Here is a 17717-nt window from a genome sequence, read left to right on the forward strand (position 1 = left end):
TCCTCTATTCTACTATTAATTCCCTCTACTGTATTTTTAATTTCAGTTATTCAGTTCTTCATCTATGATTGGTTCTTTTTTATGTTCTGTCTCTTTGTTGAAGGTCTCACTGAGATCCTCCACTCTCTCAAGTCCAGTGAGTTTCTTTATGACCATTACTTTGAATTCTCTATCAGGTATATTATTTGTCTCCATTTCATTTACCTCTCTTGCTGTGATTTTTCCTATTCTTTCATTTGGGACATATTCCTTTGTCTCCTCATTTTGTTAAACTCTATGTGTCTGTGTCTCTGTGTTAGGAAAGAGAGCCACATCTCTGCTTTTGAAAGTTGTGGTCTTATGAAAAAGAGGTCCTATAGTGCCCTGCAACACAATGTCCCGTGTTCACCAGAACCTGCACTTGAGGGGTGTCTCCTATGTGTGTTTCATGCACCCTACTATTGTGGCTGAGCCACATTTGCCTTTAGTCCAACTGACTACAATGGCTCTCTTTGCCTGTTTTGGGCAGAATAGTCTCTTGTGTTGTTACTGAGCCGATCTGGGGCCATTTGGGGCTTGAGTTGAGTCAGAATAGGCATTTGCCAGAGCTACAGTAGCACTGAACTGTGGTGTGCCTTCCCTGTGTTGTCCCCTGAGAAGCTTTTGATAGTGAGCAGGGCCTACAGTCAGTCCGGATGTCTTCCCCCAGCCCCCCTGCTGGGACCATAGTTGGACTGGTGGGTGTGGTTATATTCCCCTCTTCCTAGGGCAAGAGTCACTTGAGAGCAGTGCTGGCCCTTGTTGGGGCTGCTTGTACATTGCCAGGTTTGTGGCACCACTTTGGATGGGCTCTGGCCAAGAGTGTACTGGGGGTGGGGGTGGGGAGGGGCAGGTTGTGTAGAACACAGGGGCAGGGCATGTGGTGTTAACAAGATTTGCACTTGGGAATGCAAGCTGGTGCAGCCACTCTGGAAAGCAGTATGGAGGTTCCTCAAAAAATTAAAAATAGAACTACCCTACGACCCAGCAATTGCACTACTAGGCATTTATCCAAGGGATGCAGGTGTGCTGTTTCAAAGGGACACATGCACCCCCATGTTTATAGCAGCACTATCAACAATAGCCAAAGTATGGAAAGAACCCGAATGTCCCTCGATGGATGAATGGATAAAGAAAATGTGGTATATATATATACAATGGAGTATTACTCAGCAATCAAAAAGAATGAAATCTTGCCATTTGCAACTACGTGGATGGAACTGGAGGGTTTTATGCTAAGTGAAATTAGTCAGAGAAAGACAAAAATCATATGACTTCACTCATATGAGGACTTTAAGAGACAAAACAGATGAACATAAGGGAAGGGAAACAAAAATAATATGAAAACAGGGAGGGGGACCAAACAGAAGAGACTCATAAATTTGCAGAACAAACTGAGGGTTATGGGAGGGGTTGTGGGAGGGAGGATGGGCTAAATGGATAAGGTGCACTAAGGAATCTACTCCTGAAATCATTGTCGCACTATAGGCTAACTAATTTGGATGTAAATTTAAAACAATAAAAAATAAAATTAAAAAAAAATCAATATGAAAAAAAAAAAAGATTTGTGCTGGTCTGCTCTGTGAGGAGACCTAGTACTGAGAGGGCGTGTCCACAGGAGAACACAGGCAGCAGGGCCTACTTTTAGCAACTTAGGTGTAGGGAGTGTTGGTGTTGCATTGGTTCCCACAGGTGTCCATGTGTCTAGGCTGTGGGGCAGTGGAGGGAATGGCATCCATCAGCTCCTTTGTCCCTGGAGAAGTCTCCCAAGGATCTCTGCCCCTCCAGCATGGGCTTTGATATGAGTAAAGAAATTTCCCTTCTGTTTACCCCAAGCATTTTTCAAACTGCTACTTCTATGCTTTGTGTCCGAGGGGCTGCTTGTTGTGCTGTCTCTTTAAGGGCATGGACTCTGTTTCCTGCTGCCTTCCAGCTCTCCCAGAGTTGAGCCCACTGATTTTTAAAGTTCCAGGTGTTAAGCCCCACTGGTTGTAAGAACTCATGAAATTATGCCCCTCTGGCTTTCAAAGCCAAATGTCATGCGTATTTGTCTTCCCCATGCAGGTTCCCCATGGCAGGGGTGGCTGGTGTGAGTGTCTTGTTTCTTTCCCCTCTCCACACCCACAGTATCCCTCCCTCTGTGGACAGTCCATGGGTTTGTTTAACTTCTGACTGAGTCTCTGCCCTTCCTATCCTCTTTGATGTTGCCTCTTCTATACATTTAGCTGTGGGGAGCATGTTCTGCAAGTCTTTGGGTTGTTTTCTAGGCTATTTAGACTCATGTGGGTGTTATCTAGTTGTATCTGTGGGATGAGGTCAGCTTCGGGTCCTCCTACTCCACCATCTTCCCCAGTAGTCATTGCATTCACTGTATTTTCAAAGGCCTCTTGGGTAATACTGGTTGTATTGTCAAGAAACTCTGGCATAAAGTATTCTATCTTAATTTGTGTTTTTTTAAATTGCTGTATTTTAGTTTTCAAACTGGTTCAACTTATTATTTCCAGTGAGCCTGTGTTACCTCTCAGTCTGCGGGCTGTTTCTTTCCTTCTTGCCTCTGCAGTAATCTTGAAAATCATTTTGGTTACTTGGTGGCTTCACTTCCCCACTGACTCCTCAAATGCCTTCATTCTGCTTTGGCAGAAGTTACCATCACCCTGTTCACTGGCAGTATGTTCTTTCGCATTCCTGTGCCAGCACAGAAGCTGGTGACAGCAGCAGTGGGAGGGCTGCAGGTTACACAGCAATAAACAGGAGCACCTTGCATTCCTTGGGACCAGGCACTCAGGTAGCGTGTTTTAGTGGGAAGAACCTGGGTTTTAGAATTGGATCATCTGGCCACAAGTTCTGTCTCTACTTTTACTATCTGTGACCTTAGGTGGCTGTTGGGCTTTCCTCATCTGTAAAAGCAAGGGATATGTTTTCTGGAATTGTGAGAACAGATATAATATACAAACATTCTCATAAGTTTTATTGTAAGTTCAGGATGTAATCATTCCTCTATGAATCTCGACAGCACACATTTTTAAAAATCCATAAAAACAATTCAGCTGACAGTTTTAGTTACTAATTTCCTTGAAAAATGAAAGCAAATGTAAGATATTGATTTTGCCATTCTTCATGTATTTTTTATCACAGACAGTAATAAACCTGCTGCGCTTCTCTTCCCCAGTCTAGAAAAAATATGGTGTTTTTTTCATTGTAATAGTTAATTGCACTCAGGGAAAATCTCAGGTTAATGTGAGTAAGGAGAAGAACTTAAAAACGGAAAGATAAGAACACACTTAAGAATAGGTAAAAGACAAAAAACAGAAACCACTCTGCAGCGTTTGTTCATTGTCTCATGCATGTCTTGCCAATAGAACCTTTGAGAAACTGCCCTTTCACACTCCTGGCTATGTACTTTGAGTGGGAGCTTACATTCCTGCCATACACACACACACACACACACACACACACACACACACACACCTGCACATCTCCCAGTCATCCCAGCCCTCTATCCTTCATCACCACAGTGATGAGTTCGAGGAAGGCATAGATCCACTTTGGGCCAGTGAAATACAAGGATTTGTTTGGGGCTTCTGGGATAGACATTTCTCTCTCTCTTCAGTGAAAGTTACTAGAAAGCACGCCCTCTCATTCCCTGGATGGTGTGATATGAGGTTGCAAGACTGGCAGGACCTTACCCATGTTTGCTACTTGCAAATGAAAAGGGAATGTAAGGCACTGAAGAGAAATGGACAGGGGCCAGGCTGACATCATGTGTCTCTGAACTAAATGAATCTAGAACTATCTCCAGATATAAACAATAATTACTTTTTTAATCTAGGCGACTTCAGTTTAGGTGTTCTGTCCCTTTTGCAAACAAAAGATTGCTAACTAATATTCCATTAAAATGGAAGCAACTGAACATACAAATAGATTACTACGCCATCTGTCCTACTCTATACAGACTAAAGTTTAATTTCTGTAATCATAGCTATTTTTCTAGATAATCTCTCAAGAATGAAACTGTGAGTTCATAGACTCAGTGAACACTGTTAGCATGATGTTCAGAGTAGTGTATGTGCAAATCCCCTGCTTGTCTGCCTTTACCTCTTTTTTTCAGTATACTAGCTAAGTGATTTTGAACAAGTAACTAATCCTCTTCATGTCTAGGAAAATATTTTACATTTGGTTCAGTGTGCCATGGGGAGACATTAGAAGTACTTGTACTGGAGCAGTAACAAGTGAAAGTGATATTTAAGATGATTTTTGAAGAGAAAGGCAACTTGCTTATTTGCAGGGTTTCAATTTAGATATTTTTGTGTTTTACTTGTTTTGAGGCTGTCTTCCCCATTTACAGAACAAACTCCTTGAGATCAGGGACCACATCTCTTGTTCACTGAGCACCTGCCCGATATCTGGAACACAGTAGATGCTCTGTAGCTATTGATTAATTGATTTAGAGATGGAGGAAGAATAGACAGAATGAAAGAAGGAGGAATGTCTAGGAGATAGTAACTATTACACATGTGTCAAGAATCTAGATTTAGGATTGTGGCAGAAGAGTGGAGTTACAGGGATAATTTTGACAGATGCTGTCAAAAAGTTAACAGTATTTGTTGACGGAATGGGAAAAGCAAAGGAGAGACAGAGAAGAGTGAGGTTTCCCACCTGAGAAGCTGAACCCGTGGTGATCTCATTAACTCAACGGGAAAGTTAACATGGGGAGGAGCTTGAGAGCAAGAAACATACATTTAATTCTTGGATGTATTTCTTATGAGGGTAGAATGTGTGATTACTGTGGGAATATTTCATAAGGAGCTTGAAATGAAGGATTTGGGGGACATGTTGGACCTGGACATGTCAGGTTGGAGTACACAGAAAAACCATGAAACAGAGTTATGTCCATGAGGGAGTGAGAACTGAATGGAGTCAGCTGGAGAACAGACCGAGAACTGAGAATGAGATAGTGGTAGACAAACTGGAGAACTGGGCATGGAGTGGGGAGAGTATTTCATGACAGAAGCAAAAGGGGGACAGGAGGAGAAGAAATATCCTCTGCTTGTTCCTTCAGACATGGTTCAGATAAAGAACACAGTCATCCAGGATTTCTAGACAATTCCTGCAGATAGTTTAAACATAGTCTAATAATCAGATTGTCTAGATCAGTCACTTTCAGACTTTTTTTATTGCAACCTATTCTAAGAAATACATTTTGCGTTTTGACTCGGGACACACACACACACACACACGCGCGCGCACACAACTGATACAAAAGTTTCCCTCAAGAATACTCATTCTCCCTGTGCACAATCTCTTCAGTTAGTTTTCATCTGTTTCACTTTTTTTTTAATGCTAGTAACAGCCCACCAAACTGATTTCACTCCCCATTAATAAGTCATGACCAGAAGTTTAAAAAGCAGTAGTCTATATAATGGTCACCTAGGAAAGAAACAATGAATTTGGAGAAAGAACACATTTTGAGAACATTTTACTTCTAATTAGATAAAGGTTTTTGTTTACTATCCGTTACAATATGAAACATATATTTCTATAGTGGGGCCATTCTGTCAGCACTCCTCAAAATTTAAAAGAAAGAACAGGAATGTGCTTACTTCGCTAGCGTCTTCTGTTAAAGTTTTAAGTGTTGGTTTACCACCTTGCAAGAAAAACTTAAAGTCTAAACTTTGGATCTAATGAGTTGCAATTAAAAGCACTCTGGGTTTGGAAACGGACAGACCTGGGCTCAAATTCTGATTCTGCTGCTTAATAACTATGACCTTTGCCAAGTTTCCCAACCTCTTGTATGTTCTGTTTCTTTATCCCCGAATGAGGATAACATTTGCCCCATTTGGTTGCTGTTGTTATTGAAGAAGCCACATTATTCATGGTACTTTACCTAGTACTTGGGGGCACGCATTAAATGGTAATTATTATTATTGTCTTTGGTTGTGAAGGTTAAATTATAGGCCACTTGTAAAGCTCCTAGTACAGTACCTGGCACAAAGCAGCAATACGGTTATAATCCAAGAGCACAGAAATGTACAAACCAATTATATGACATGCTTTTTAGAATATTTGCTGGAGGGGCACCTGGGTGGCACAGATGGTTAAGCGTCCTACTCTTGATCTCGGTTCAGGTCATGATTTCACAGTTCCTGAGTTCAAGCCCCGCATTGGGCTCTGCACTGATGGTGCGGAGCCTGCTTGGGATTCTGTCTCTCCTTCTCTCTGACCCACTCCTGCTTGTGCGCTCGCTTTGTCTCTCTCTCTCTCTCGAGATAAATAAATAAACTTAAAAAATATTGAAAAGAATGATATTTGCTGGGTAAGGCAAAGCACATCGATAACATTGATGTTATTGGGGAGATTGAGTTCCATTTGTTTAAAGTGAAAAAAGATGCATCACTGATACACTTTTCTTAATTCCCTCACTAATGTAACCATTAAAGTGATTAGAGTGCGTTTATTCAACAAGTCTAAATATATTAAGACCTACAATGTCAGGTCCTGGAGATAAAAACCCAACAAGAAACAGTCCTAGATATATGATGAAGTAACCAATAGTGTTTACTTTTTCTCCCAGGCAGCCCTCCACCGTAGACCACTGATAGCAATATTATTTCTGTGCCTTTTGACTCTTTCTGATTCTACTCTGACTTGCTTCACTAATTCAGAAGGATGGCTTAAAGATGCTTTGTTGGAATTAATAAGAGCTCTGTGGTCCAGTTCTTGGTGATCTACTTTTGATGTTAAAATACTTCACCATGCTTAAGAATTCTTTTTCTTTTATAGTGTGTCCTCAGTAGCCTCAGGGTAGCTCTAACTGGCCTAGCTCATCATCAACCTATGTGTAATCTCACCATTATTTTACTTGCCTCTTACAAAGTAGGCAGTGAAGTTGGCTGAGTATCATATCATTTGAAGAATAAAATGAAACTGTCCTTTTTTCCCCTATTTTCAATGTCCTTGCCTCCCTCCCCACTACTTTATTGTATGTTCTGCTTGTGATGGATTTCGAACACGTGATCATCACGGTAATATGGTGAGAGCATGCCCTTAGTTCAGATATATAGCACTTGCAGACACTTTCAGTTTCCATAGGGAGTGATGCAATTTTTATTAAGAAAAACAACTTCTGAGTGCCGGTGTGCAAAGCTGAAGGGCCTACAAAGATGCTTGAGATGAAATCCCTTCACCAAGGAGTATATAGTTTAATAAGAGAGGTGTCACATCTACCAGTTGCTATACAGGATGGCATGACTCATGAGGCGTCTGGGGGAAGGACCATAAAGTTGAATCTCATTCTGTATAGTGATTCTGCATAGTGATTTGGCTCTTATCACTTTTCCAGATGACTTTTGTTGCCCAAATTAGCCATTCTGACCAGTGCTTACAACTGAAAAAGAATATGCAAAAATTGGAAAGACAGCAATCTTGAGGTGATACTATTCTAGATATGTGTATTGGTAAAAGAAACTCTCCTGGTATGTGTGGTTTCATTGTGCTATCACTCTTGACAATTGAAAGATGTGTAAAGCCCTGCAAAGATATGCTATTTCCTATTTCAAAAAATGCACAAGAACTCCTTGGGGCTAGATCTTTGATTCTAGGACAGAATGGCTTCCACATGGATGTTACCACCACTTAATTGTGTATGTAGTTCATACTTAAATTCAGAAATAAATATTGCCCAAGCAGCTCCCGATTTATATGGTGGCTTGTGATAAGGAGAAAATCTGACGAGTTGTGTAAGATTGTTGTTCCGATCACATAGCTTCAAAGTCTGTGAAGATGGGGACACAGGCATATCTGATGACATGAGAACACATTAGAGCCCAGTTAAGGCATTAATTTCAGTTAATGAATAAACAGCCGTCCTTTTATAGAACTTGATCTATCAGGATTTGCTACAGGTATGCCCCTCAGAAAGATGGTTCATGTATCTGGTTTAGGGAATTTCTAAGTTGTTGCTGGCTTAAATAGAAGTAAGAGAGTATTTCTCTAAAAAATCAGTGACCTCAAGCAGTGAAAAAAGTTTTTCAGGAAGGAAGTTGATGTTCATCAAATCCTTACCGCTTTCACATACACTTACAACTAGCTTTCTGTTATAAGTATTTTGTGAGGAACCACAATGAGATACCGCCTCACACCCATTAGAATGGCTAAAATTAACAACTCAGGATACAACAGGTGTTGGCGAGGATGTGGAGAAAGGGGAGCCCTTTTGCACTGCTGGTGGGAATGCAAACTGGTGCAGCCACTCTGGAAAACAGTATGGAGGTTCCTCAAAAAATTAAAAATAGAACTACCCTATGAACCAGCAATTGCACTGTTAGCAACTTAACCAGAGGATGCAAAATGCTGATTTGAAGGGGCACATGTACCCCAGTGTTGATAGCAGTGCTATCAACAGTAGCCACATTATAGAAAGAGCCTGAGGGTGCCTGGGTGGCTCAGTAGGTTAAGCTTCTGACTCTTGGTTTTGGCTCAGGTCACGATCTTATGTTTTCATGAGTTTGAGCCCTGCCCTGGGCTCTGTGCTGACAGTGTGAAGGCCTGATTGGGATTCTCTCTCTCTGCCCCTCCCCTGCTCATGCTGTTTCTGTATCTCTCAAAATAAGTACAAAAAATACAGAATAATATTCAATAAATACAATAAATACAAAAAATAAATTAAAAAAAAGATAGAGCCCAAATGTCCATCAACTGATGAATGGAGTAAGAAGATGTGGTACATATATATACAATGGAATACTACTCAGTATGAAAATGAATGAAATTTTCCCATTTGCAACAATGTGGATGGAAGTGGAGGGTATTATGCTAAGCAAAATAAGTCATAGAAAGACAGATACCATATGATTTCACTCATGTGGAATTTCAGAAACTAAACAGATGAACATATGGGAAGGGAGGGAAAAATAAGATAAAAACAGAAGAGAGGCAAACCATAAGAGATTCTTAAAAATCAGAGAACAAACTGAGGGTTGCTGCAGGTAGAGGGGTGAGGAGGGTGGGGAAAATGGGTGATGGGCATTAAGGAGGACACTTTTCAGGATGAGCAATGGGTGTCATATGTAAGAGATAAATCACTGGGTTTACTCCTGAAGCCAAGGCTACACTGTGTGTTAAGTAACTTGAATATAAATTTTTAAAAAAAGATTAAAAGAATAAGTGTTTTGTGAGGGACACTGGATCAAGGGGATGGATGGATGAAGCCAGCTATAGGTGAGAACATAATTATAATAAATATTATTTTGCTGAGTGCCCTGTTTTACAAGAAGTATTTAATTTTTCTAAATTAGAGAGAGAGTACATGAGTGGGGAAGGGGGGGGGAGAGAGAGAGAGAGAGAGAGAGAGAGAATTGAGAGAGAATCTTAAGCAGGTTCCATGCTCAATGCAGAGCCTGATGCAGGGCTTGATCCCACAACCCTGAGATCATGACCTGAGCTGAAATCAAGAGTCCATCGCTCAAAAAATCTGAGCCATGCTGGTGTCACATTATTTAATTTTTTAAGTTTATTTTTATTTATTTTGAGAGAGAGCAGGGGAGGGGCAGAAGGAAAGAGAGACTGAGACTCCTAAGCAAGCTCTGCACTGTCAGTGCAGAGCCTGACACGGGGTTCCATCCCACAGCTGTGAGATCATGACTCTTGAGCCAAACCAAGTCATGAGCCATGACTCATGAGCCAAAACCAAGAGTCGGATGCTTAACCATTTGAACCACCCAGGTGCCCCAAATTATTTAATTTTTAAAACGACTCTATGTGGTTTCTTCTGCTCATTTTAGAAGTTAGGAAACTGAGCCACAAACAGGTTGAGTAATTTGCCCCGGACTTTACTTCTTGTCCATCCTGGACCATATTAGGGATGGCCTGCCCTGTGAAGGCTGTAGTAGAATGTGTGTCTTTGGAGCCTTCCCTCCCTCACTGGTTCTCAGAATTCCTGCAGCACCTGGAAGGGTGGTCCTGCCTGCAGCTGGTCCTTCCATCCTAGTCATCTTTACTGCTAGCTGTGGATTGTTCCAGCTGCACCGACTGAATACGCGTTGTTGAAGATTGCATACGGGAGTACCTGGTTGCTTTCCAAGAGACTGTTGAGTACTGCAAGTGGCAGCAGGTAATGAGCTCTGAGCAGCGGAGACAATGAGAACGTACCTAGCTGTGATCTCCATAGAAAAGATAAATAACATGGTTATTAGAAGGAGTTAGGAAGAACATCCAAGCAGTATAATCAAATCCTAACCTAACTGATGATAGAGGTTGAGATTTGAATTTATGGAAATATTGGAAATTTGATAAAGAAAATCCCTTAAGTGGCCTTTTAATGTATGACACTAAATAACTTGGAGAGCAGAAGAATGTTCCTTGCCTTTCTTGTCTATCTTCAACATAGACTACCCTGTCCACTCACACCTGACACAGACGCAAAGAGACCAGTAGGGATAGACGTTTTTTCCAAAATACATTAAGGTAGTAGCAACTCTGTTAAAATGGCTTGTCTTTGTTAACATTTCACCTTGATTTTTATCTTTGTGTCCCACCCTTGCTCTTATCTTTCACCCATTCTTTTCTCATCTCACTGATAGACCATCCTTATACCTATATATGCAGGTGAGGGACTCTGCCTCATCACCCTTTTTCAGTGTTCAAAGAACTTTTGACTTTCATCCTCCAGCATGATAGTGCCTTATGATTTCCCAGCTCTCCAGTTGAATTCTCTGTTTTAGTTACTTAGAGCCTTCTCATCAACTTTCCTCATTCCCCATACCATTTCCTATCCTTTTCATCTGACTTTTCTTTACAAATAACAAATATATCCTCAGCAGTTGCTTCAAAGTTATCTTTGTCTTAGAGTTCCATCGTTTTTCATTATTTCTGGTGTGGTTTTCATCGTATTTATCCTGCTTTGGGATTCATTGCAATTCCTGAACCTGAGGATTCATGTCTTCCAACAAGTCTGAAAAATTCTTTTCCTGTATTATCCTTCTGATTTTTTGCTGGAACTTCTAATTCTTTCCTCCATGTCTTTTAACAACTCTTTTCTGTTTTCTCTCTTTAACTCTTTGTACTGCATTTGAATAATTTTCTGAGACCTGTTTTTAAATCTTTTTCCAGTTTATTCTTTGCTTATTTAGTGGGGTCTGTCTAATCAGTGTTTTTCTACCTTTGAGTTTTCAATTTCAACTCATCTATTTTTCAACAATAATTAAAAGAATAATTGTATTAACTTGAAGTTTTATGTGGTTCTTGTAAAATCTGACTTAAAAATTTTTTTCTGACTTTAAAATTTTTTATTCTTTTATCATGTTTTCAGTTCCTACTTTTGTTTTTTTTTAATATTTATTTTTGAGAGAGAGAGAGAGAGGGAAAGAGAGAGAATGAGCGGGGGAGGGGCAGAGAGAGAGGGAGACACAGAATCTGAAGCAGGCTCCAGGCTCTGAGCTGTCCACACAGAGCCTGACGCGGGGCTCAAACTCATGAATTATGAGATCATGACCTGAGCTGAAGTCAGTCGCTCAAATGACTGAGCCACCCAGGTGCCCCTCAGTTCCTACTTGTGTATCTTTAGTCTTTGTAAACACTTTAATTTTAGGATGTTTAAACTGGATCTGTGTAATAGTTCTGGTACCTGGAATTCTTGGTAGTGGTGGACGGGTAGGGTGGGAGTTCCTCATTCATGTGTCTACTGATCCTTGTTCATGGTAGATGGTTTGAGTGTTTTGTAATTTTGGACTGTGAGTTTTTCTTCAGGGATTTGGTTAGTGGTGATCCATTACAGGCTGAGCTTGAGTTTCTGTCCCTCCAGAAAAGTTGTGTGTATACTTTTGTCAAGGATCCCAGGATTAGCACTAGCCTGGGCCACTTTTTAATTTCTCATTTAGAGGGACAGACCACCCAATGGTGGCTGAATCTGAGCTTCATATCTCCGTGAAGTGGGCCTGTGGCTATCAGTTCTCAGGGAGGCTTTTTTTTCCACACCCCCACTGAGATCCAGGCTGAGGCAGGTAAGTTTCTTAACTGTCTCCTTGTGCACTTGGAGCACTTTTCCCCATAGTCCACTCGTTCACAGAGGGGCTGGTCTTTGGGGAGTTCCAGCTTCATGTGGGGTCTCAGTTCCCATTCTCTCACCCATACTTCCTGAAGGCCCTGAGGCTTCTCCTGAACCACATGGGATTTACAGTCCAAATCCTGTGTTACCAAGATTGGTAAACTGCTTTCATCTTAGGGAAGCTAGCATCAGTTCAGAGGCTTGGTTCTTGATCTTGGTTTTTTAGATCTCTGTGTGTTTGACTCTAGAAAATTCCTTATTAATAACTCAGCTATGCATTTTAAAAGATATTTGTTATATTTTACCCAGAATTTATAAGCTTTTAATAGCAAACATTTTTTTTAAATATATCTTTTCTGCCAAGAGCACATCATCATCATCATCCTCTGACAGTGTCTGCTGTAGGGTTGAAAATGCCTGTCTACATCCAAAGAGCAGTATCGAAAAGGGGCCTCTGCCCTTGAGAAGTTCATAGATTTTTTTAGTCTAACTCATTTGTAAGCTCTGAGGACTATTCATTTAGTTTTCCACTCACTATTCTTTATATGCAAATCATACTCAATAAATACTGAGTAAGTCCTCACTATCCAGGCTTTCATTCATCTATTCAGCAGATACACATTGTGTACAGCATGGCTATGTGCCAGATATGTGCTCATCATGCTCAGCAAAAATACACCCGATCCCTGACTTCATGGAAGACACCAGTATTGATCAGATAAACTCATAAATAAATGTAAAATTGCAACTGTAACAAGTGCCAGAAAGTCAACGTGCTTGGTGCCGTGGGATGTGTAATGTTGATTTGTTCAGCTCAGGCCAGGACAGGCTTAATTGGGGAAGTGAAATAAACAAGAGTAGCTTTCACTGAGTACAAAGGAGAGCAATAATTGTGACAGATCCAGAGCGGTATGTGCAAAGCACGTGAAGATGAAGGACTAAAAGAAGGGTGGTGAGAAAGAAGGGGAAAAGTGAGAAAATATGGTTCCAGAAAAGGCTGAGAGGGAGCTAGGAGTCAAATCATGGAAAACCTGGTGGGCTATGTTAACTTCTTCTACTTATCACAGGAGCCATGGAAATGCTTTAAACGGGGGTGACCCATCTAATTTGGCCTTTGAAAAGATCTTTCTGACCTTAGACAAGAGAACAGATTTGAGGAAGCAAGAATGACAAAGGAGATCAGTTGTCAGTAGACCATTGTCAGTAGACCATTGTCAGTAGACCAGATTGAGAGTTGCTTGGTGCTGAACTTCAATTTTGACTTTGTAGGAAAGAAGATGTGGAAAGATTTGAGATTTACTTAGCAGGTAAAATTACCAGGAAGAAGCAAAGAGATGGGCCAGGAACGATTACAAAGTTTCTGGTGTATACATCTGGATGGCTGTTGATGTTCCTTTAATGGAATAGGGAACACTAGATTAGGACAAGGTTTGTTGGAAAGGCCATGGCTTTTTCTTTCATACCTATTGGGTCTGAGGTTTTTGAAACATCTAAGGGAAAAATATCAAGAAGCAGCTGGATAAATTGATCCAGAGATGAGAGAAGAGATCTGGGGATATAAATACATGAGTGATTTGCTTATTGGTGTTCATCAGGTGAGCCTTCCAACGGAGAGATGATGGATATCCCTTGGATATAGAGACGTGTAGGTTACTGGCGACCTTAACAGGAGCTGCTTTGGTGGTCATATGGGGTGAGAGGCTTGGAGGGGGATGTAGAGAATGTAGAAGAGGAGGAAATGGAATGAGTAAGTTAGACAACTTTCAAGAAGTTTTCCAGTGAAGTTTTATAAGGCTTTCATCCATTTTTAAAGGAAACATGTCAGTTAATTATGATTGGAAGGCAAAATCTTTTAAAACTTAGAGTCAGTAGGAAAAAATTTAAATGATTTCTTGATAGTGAGAAGGTGGCCAAGACAGGGACATAGGCTGGCACAAAGGGGAACCAAAGACATTCAACCAACATTGGATTGTAGTAACAGCTGATATTTATTTACCTTCCACTATTGTTTCAGGTGCCATTCTAAATGTGTAACATGTATTAACTAACTTAATCTCCAGAACAACTCTGTGGTGTGGGTACACTTATTAGCCCATGCAGGACATGAGGAAACAGGTCACCAGAGAGGTGTTGTAACTTACCAGGGTAACACAACAGGGATTTGAACTCCCAGTCTGGCTGTGAAGTTCATGTTCTTAACCTCTATGCTGTCGTGCTTCTCAATACATGGGTGCATAATAAGTATCATCTATGAGCTAAGGTGTGGGCTAATTCATCTACAAATACTGAAAACGTTATTGGTTATATAATGACTTTTGGGCAAAAGTATAAGTTAATGTTTTCTTAAATGCTTTGTTAAAATTTCCTTGGCTTTATGTTCTAGAACAAGGCAGGCATAGGTGGAAATGTCATTAGATCAGCATTAGTTTTAATCAGTGGCCGTTAATAAGTGTGTGCACATTATTCATTTAATTGCACCTGTAAAGATGTGGTAGCCTCATAACTGCAGTTATAATAGGTAAGTAAGTGGAATCCATAACAGTCTGAAGCTGCTTGTACCTGTCTGCGAAGATGTGCCATTTGTGAGTTTCCACTAACCAATGTCCCCAAATAAGTGACCTTCCCCAGATTCCTGGGGATTGGCTTTAACCACATGTGTGTGTTTATTCTCCTCCTAAGGATTCAACAACACTGAGAGAACATGCGACAAAGAGTTTATTATTCGGAGAACAGCCACCAATCGAGTACTGAATGTCCTCCGTCACTGGGTCTCAAAGCACGCGCAGGTAATTTAATGGCATCATTCATTACTTTCAAGGATTTTTCCAAACCAACTTTTTAAATTGTTACATATGTAAACTGCTTTCTGAGTCTTTGGAGTTAGGGTCTGAAACGTTGGAATTAGAGCCAAAGGAAAGAAATAGGAGGATATACACACAGATCAAAGGGAACACATGCACATTTGCCAAACGCACACTGTCTCAGATCTGGCGTGACCCAGGAGGCGAAGCAGGGCTCTACGCTTTCCTCATCTTTTCAGGCCACAGCACCCACCTGTGGGCACTCGAGCCACTGTCCTGTGCCACCCAGGGAGTGCCGTTCATGGGGCCCTCACCATAGGCTGAGCTGTGCCGCCTGCACCCGGTGCCCCTGGAGGTTAAGCAGCATTCTGGTACCACATACTCTGGTATCTGGTTGGGGAGTATTTTCTCGGCCTGATTTAGGAGATATTTTGCCCCACGACTTTGATTTTTTGCATCCTAGTATTCTGTTTTTAAATTGCATCATGCTGACAGGACACCTACTTGTTATTTGTGTGTTTTCATTACACGTTTGTAGAATTGATACCCAATTCGCAATTTCGCAAAATAAAGCAAGGGCCTCCTTTGCTTCATTGGCATGAAACACGCGTTGTGCTTTTCTTCCGCACTGCCAAATAATGGGAGACCTTGCTGGACACGCGCTTGGCTAGTGCCCTGCAAGGAGAATTTTGAAAAGGCAAAAGGGGACCCTGTGGGGCTCAGATCGGAGCACGTTAAACGTATAAAATGTGAATAAAATGCTAATGAATAAAGAAAAAGAGAAGAGAGGAGCCCCCACTTCATATATTCCCTGAGGCTGTCCTGGGTCTGCCACATAGCCCTTGGTAATGACAGACTGTGAGATAGGGTCACGAGAGAGCCAGACTCCTGGAATCCCTGTGGTGAGAGAATTCGCTAATTGGGAAAAGTGGGATTTGGGCCTCACCATCAGTTAGCCCATGACAGTTCTTAAATGTTAATTGAAATAAAAATGAAGGTAGCACATTCAATATAGCATGTAAAAATTTTACTCAACACATCTTAAATAAATAGAAATGGATCCCATATCGCTCAAATTCTGAGAACTGCCCTTAGCCCATTGAAATGTTTAGTCTCTTCCTCATAATCTGAGTGAGCTATTTGTACGTCCCATTTGCCTCATTGCAGATACAGGATAATGAGGTTTCTCCTGTGTCTGACATCCATTCCATTCACTCCTCTCTGGTTTTGGACTCGGGGTCCTGACTTCTGATTCCCTGGGCTGTGGTGGCTTCAGAGATGCAGAGTAGCTTTGGTACACAAGGCTTAGCAGATGCTGCTGGGTTGTCTTCCCTGCTGTGAGTGAAAGCCCAGGTTTACCTGGGTTCAGCTCCCTCCTGTCTGCAAATCTCTCCAAAACCTCTAATCTTGCTTGCCTCTCAGTCTCACCTCCTTTCTGTCAATCCCCAGTGCCCTCTTTTTCTCCTGACCTGAAATGGAAATCCCTCACAATCCACAGAGGACTCTTATAGTAGCTAGAAAAGAGCCACAAAGCAGTTTACAGTATGCTGGGCTTACTTTACTTTGGGTGAAGAGAACTCAGATGGAGGAGATGGGTGTATTGAATCCCTTGCTTGTAATAAAGAGATTTGGAGTAAGGTGTGATCATCTGGCTTGAGAGCTGCATTGTATTTGCATAAATACATATGTACACACAGCCAATATTAGATTGGACAGCACCAAGTCACTGGAATGGAAAATGGATTGATGTGAAAGCAAGGGTCTCTTTATTCAGGTTGTGTCCTGGGGCCTTTATCTAATCCAAAAAGCACCCTGTTAGCTGTTGTTTGGAGAGTTCAGATACTTCACAGCCTATTTATTACTTAAGATGTGCTTGTATGTGGGAAAGCATTTGTGATCAGTTCCGTTTAGGGTGGGCCACACTGGGAATCCCAGCTTTGTAGACCCTCTACACTGGGGGCATATGTGGATGATACAGATTGCTCAAGTATTCAGTCTTTTGTCCTGACATGATTATTGTATAACATGTGGACCCCGATGTGCCAGAGGAAGTTCTTCCCATCCACTCATTTCTCTTTTCTTACCGTCCCTGAATGTGTGAGTGGGTTTGAAGAATCTGTGGTTGGTTTCCAATTATCCTGCTATAACTTTAGCATGTGTACATCCTGTACCTTCCTCATTCAAGTGAGTTTTCCATCACTCTCTCTGTGTAAGCACATGATGTTGAGGACATTCTGGAACATCTCTGCTTATCTAATTGCTTTAGAGCTTTATTTTATTTTTTATTTTTTTGGCTTCAGTGTCCAGGTTTCTCTTACCCCCTTTACTGATTTTGGCTGACTGGTGCTCATTCAGGCTTCACAGAGGGTAGTTTGAGAAAGACAGGTGGTCCTGGAGGCCACACTGCGTGCCCACCACCTCCTCTCACCTTTGGTAGCATAATCTGAGTCAGTTGAATTCAGAGGAGGTATGGAGGATAATCTAGAGAATTGAGTCTGCTACAGAATATTAGATGTCATGTATTTGTTTCCCATTTCTCACCAAAAGTGACTAATATTAGCAGATACTACCCCGCACTTAATTCAGGAGAAATAGTCACAGAATTATGAGTGTTGGTTCTCCAGAGAAATAAAATTGCCTTCAACTCCTTCCCTGCAATGTGTGCTAGAATGCCATTCTGGAATCTTTTAGCCTTTCCTTTCGTAAGTGTTTAGTAAGGCTAGATTGCTTCTTTTTTTTTTTTTTTTTTCCTGATTCTAAAAATTTTCCTCTGTTACACATTCTGTGCTACTTTCTCCTCATTGTGTTGTGCTTTTTCACTCACGTGCTGCCTTTCATGTTGAAAGTGAAGCCAGAAG

At 41.2% G+C, this 17717-nt stretch overlaps 1 protein-coding gene across 4 annotated transcripts in view; it reads left to right on the plus strand.

The window, feature by feature from the left end:
* RASGRF2 (Ras protein specific guanine nucleotide releasing factor 2) overlaps positions 1-17717 on the plus strand; it is a 240714-nt gene that overhangs the window by 179286 nt on the left and 43711 nt on the right. For all 4 annotated transcript variants that reach the window (XM_023257887.2, XM_023257899.2, XM_023257908.2 and 1 more), the window contains one exon: positions 14738-14844. In XM_023257887.2, coding sequence (XP_023113655.1) covers positions 14738-14844 — 107 coding nt within the window. The remainder of the gene's footprint in view (positions 1-14737; positions 14845-17717) is intronic.

Source organism: Felis catus, chromosome A1, assembly GCF_018350175.1.
Source record: "Felis catus isolate Fca126 chromosome A1, F.catus_Fca126_mat1.0, whole genome shotgun sequence".
Lineage (NCBI taxonomy): Eukaryota > Metazoa > Chordata > Mammalia > Carnivora > Felidae > Felis > Felis catus.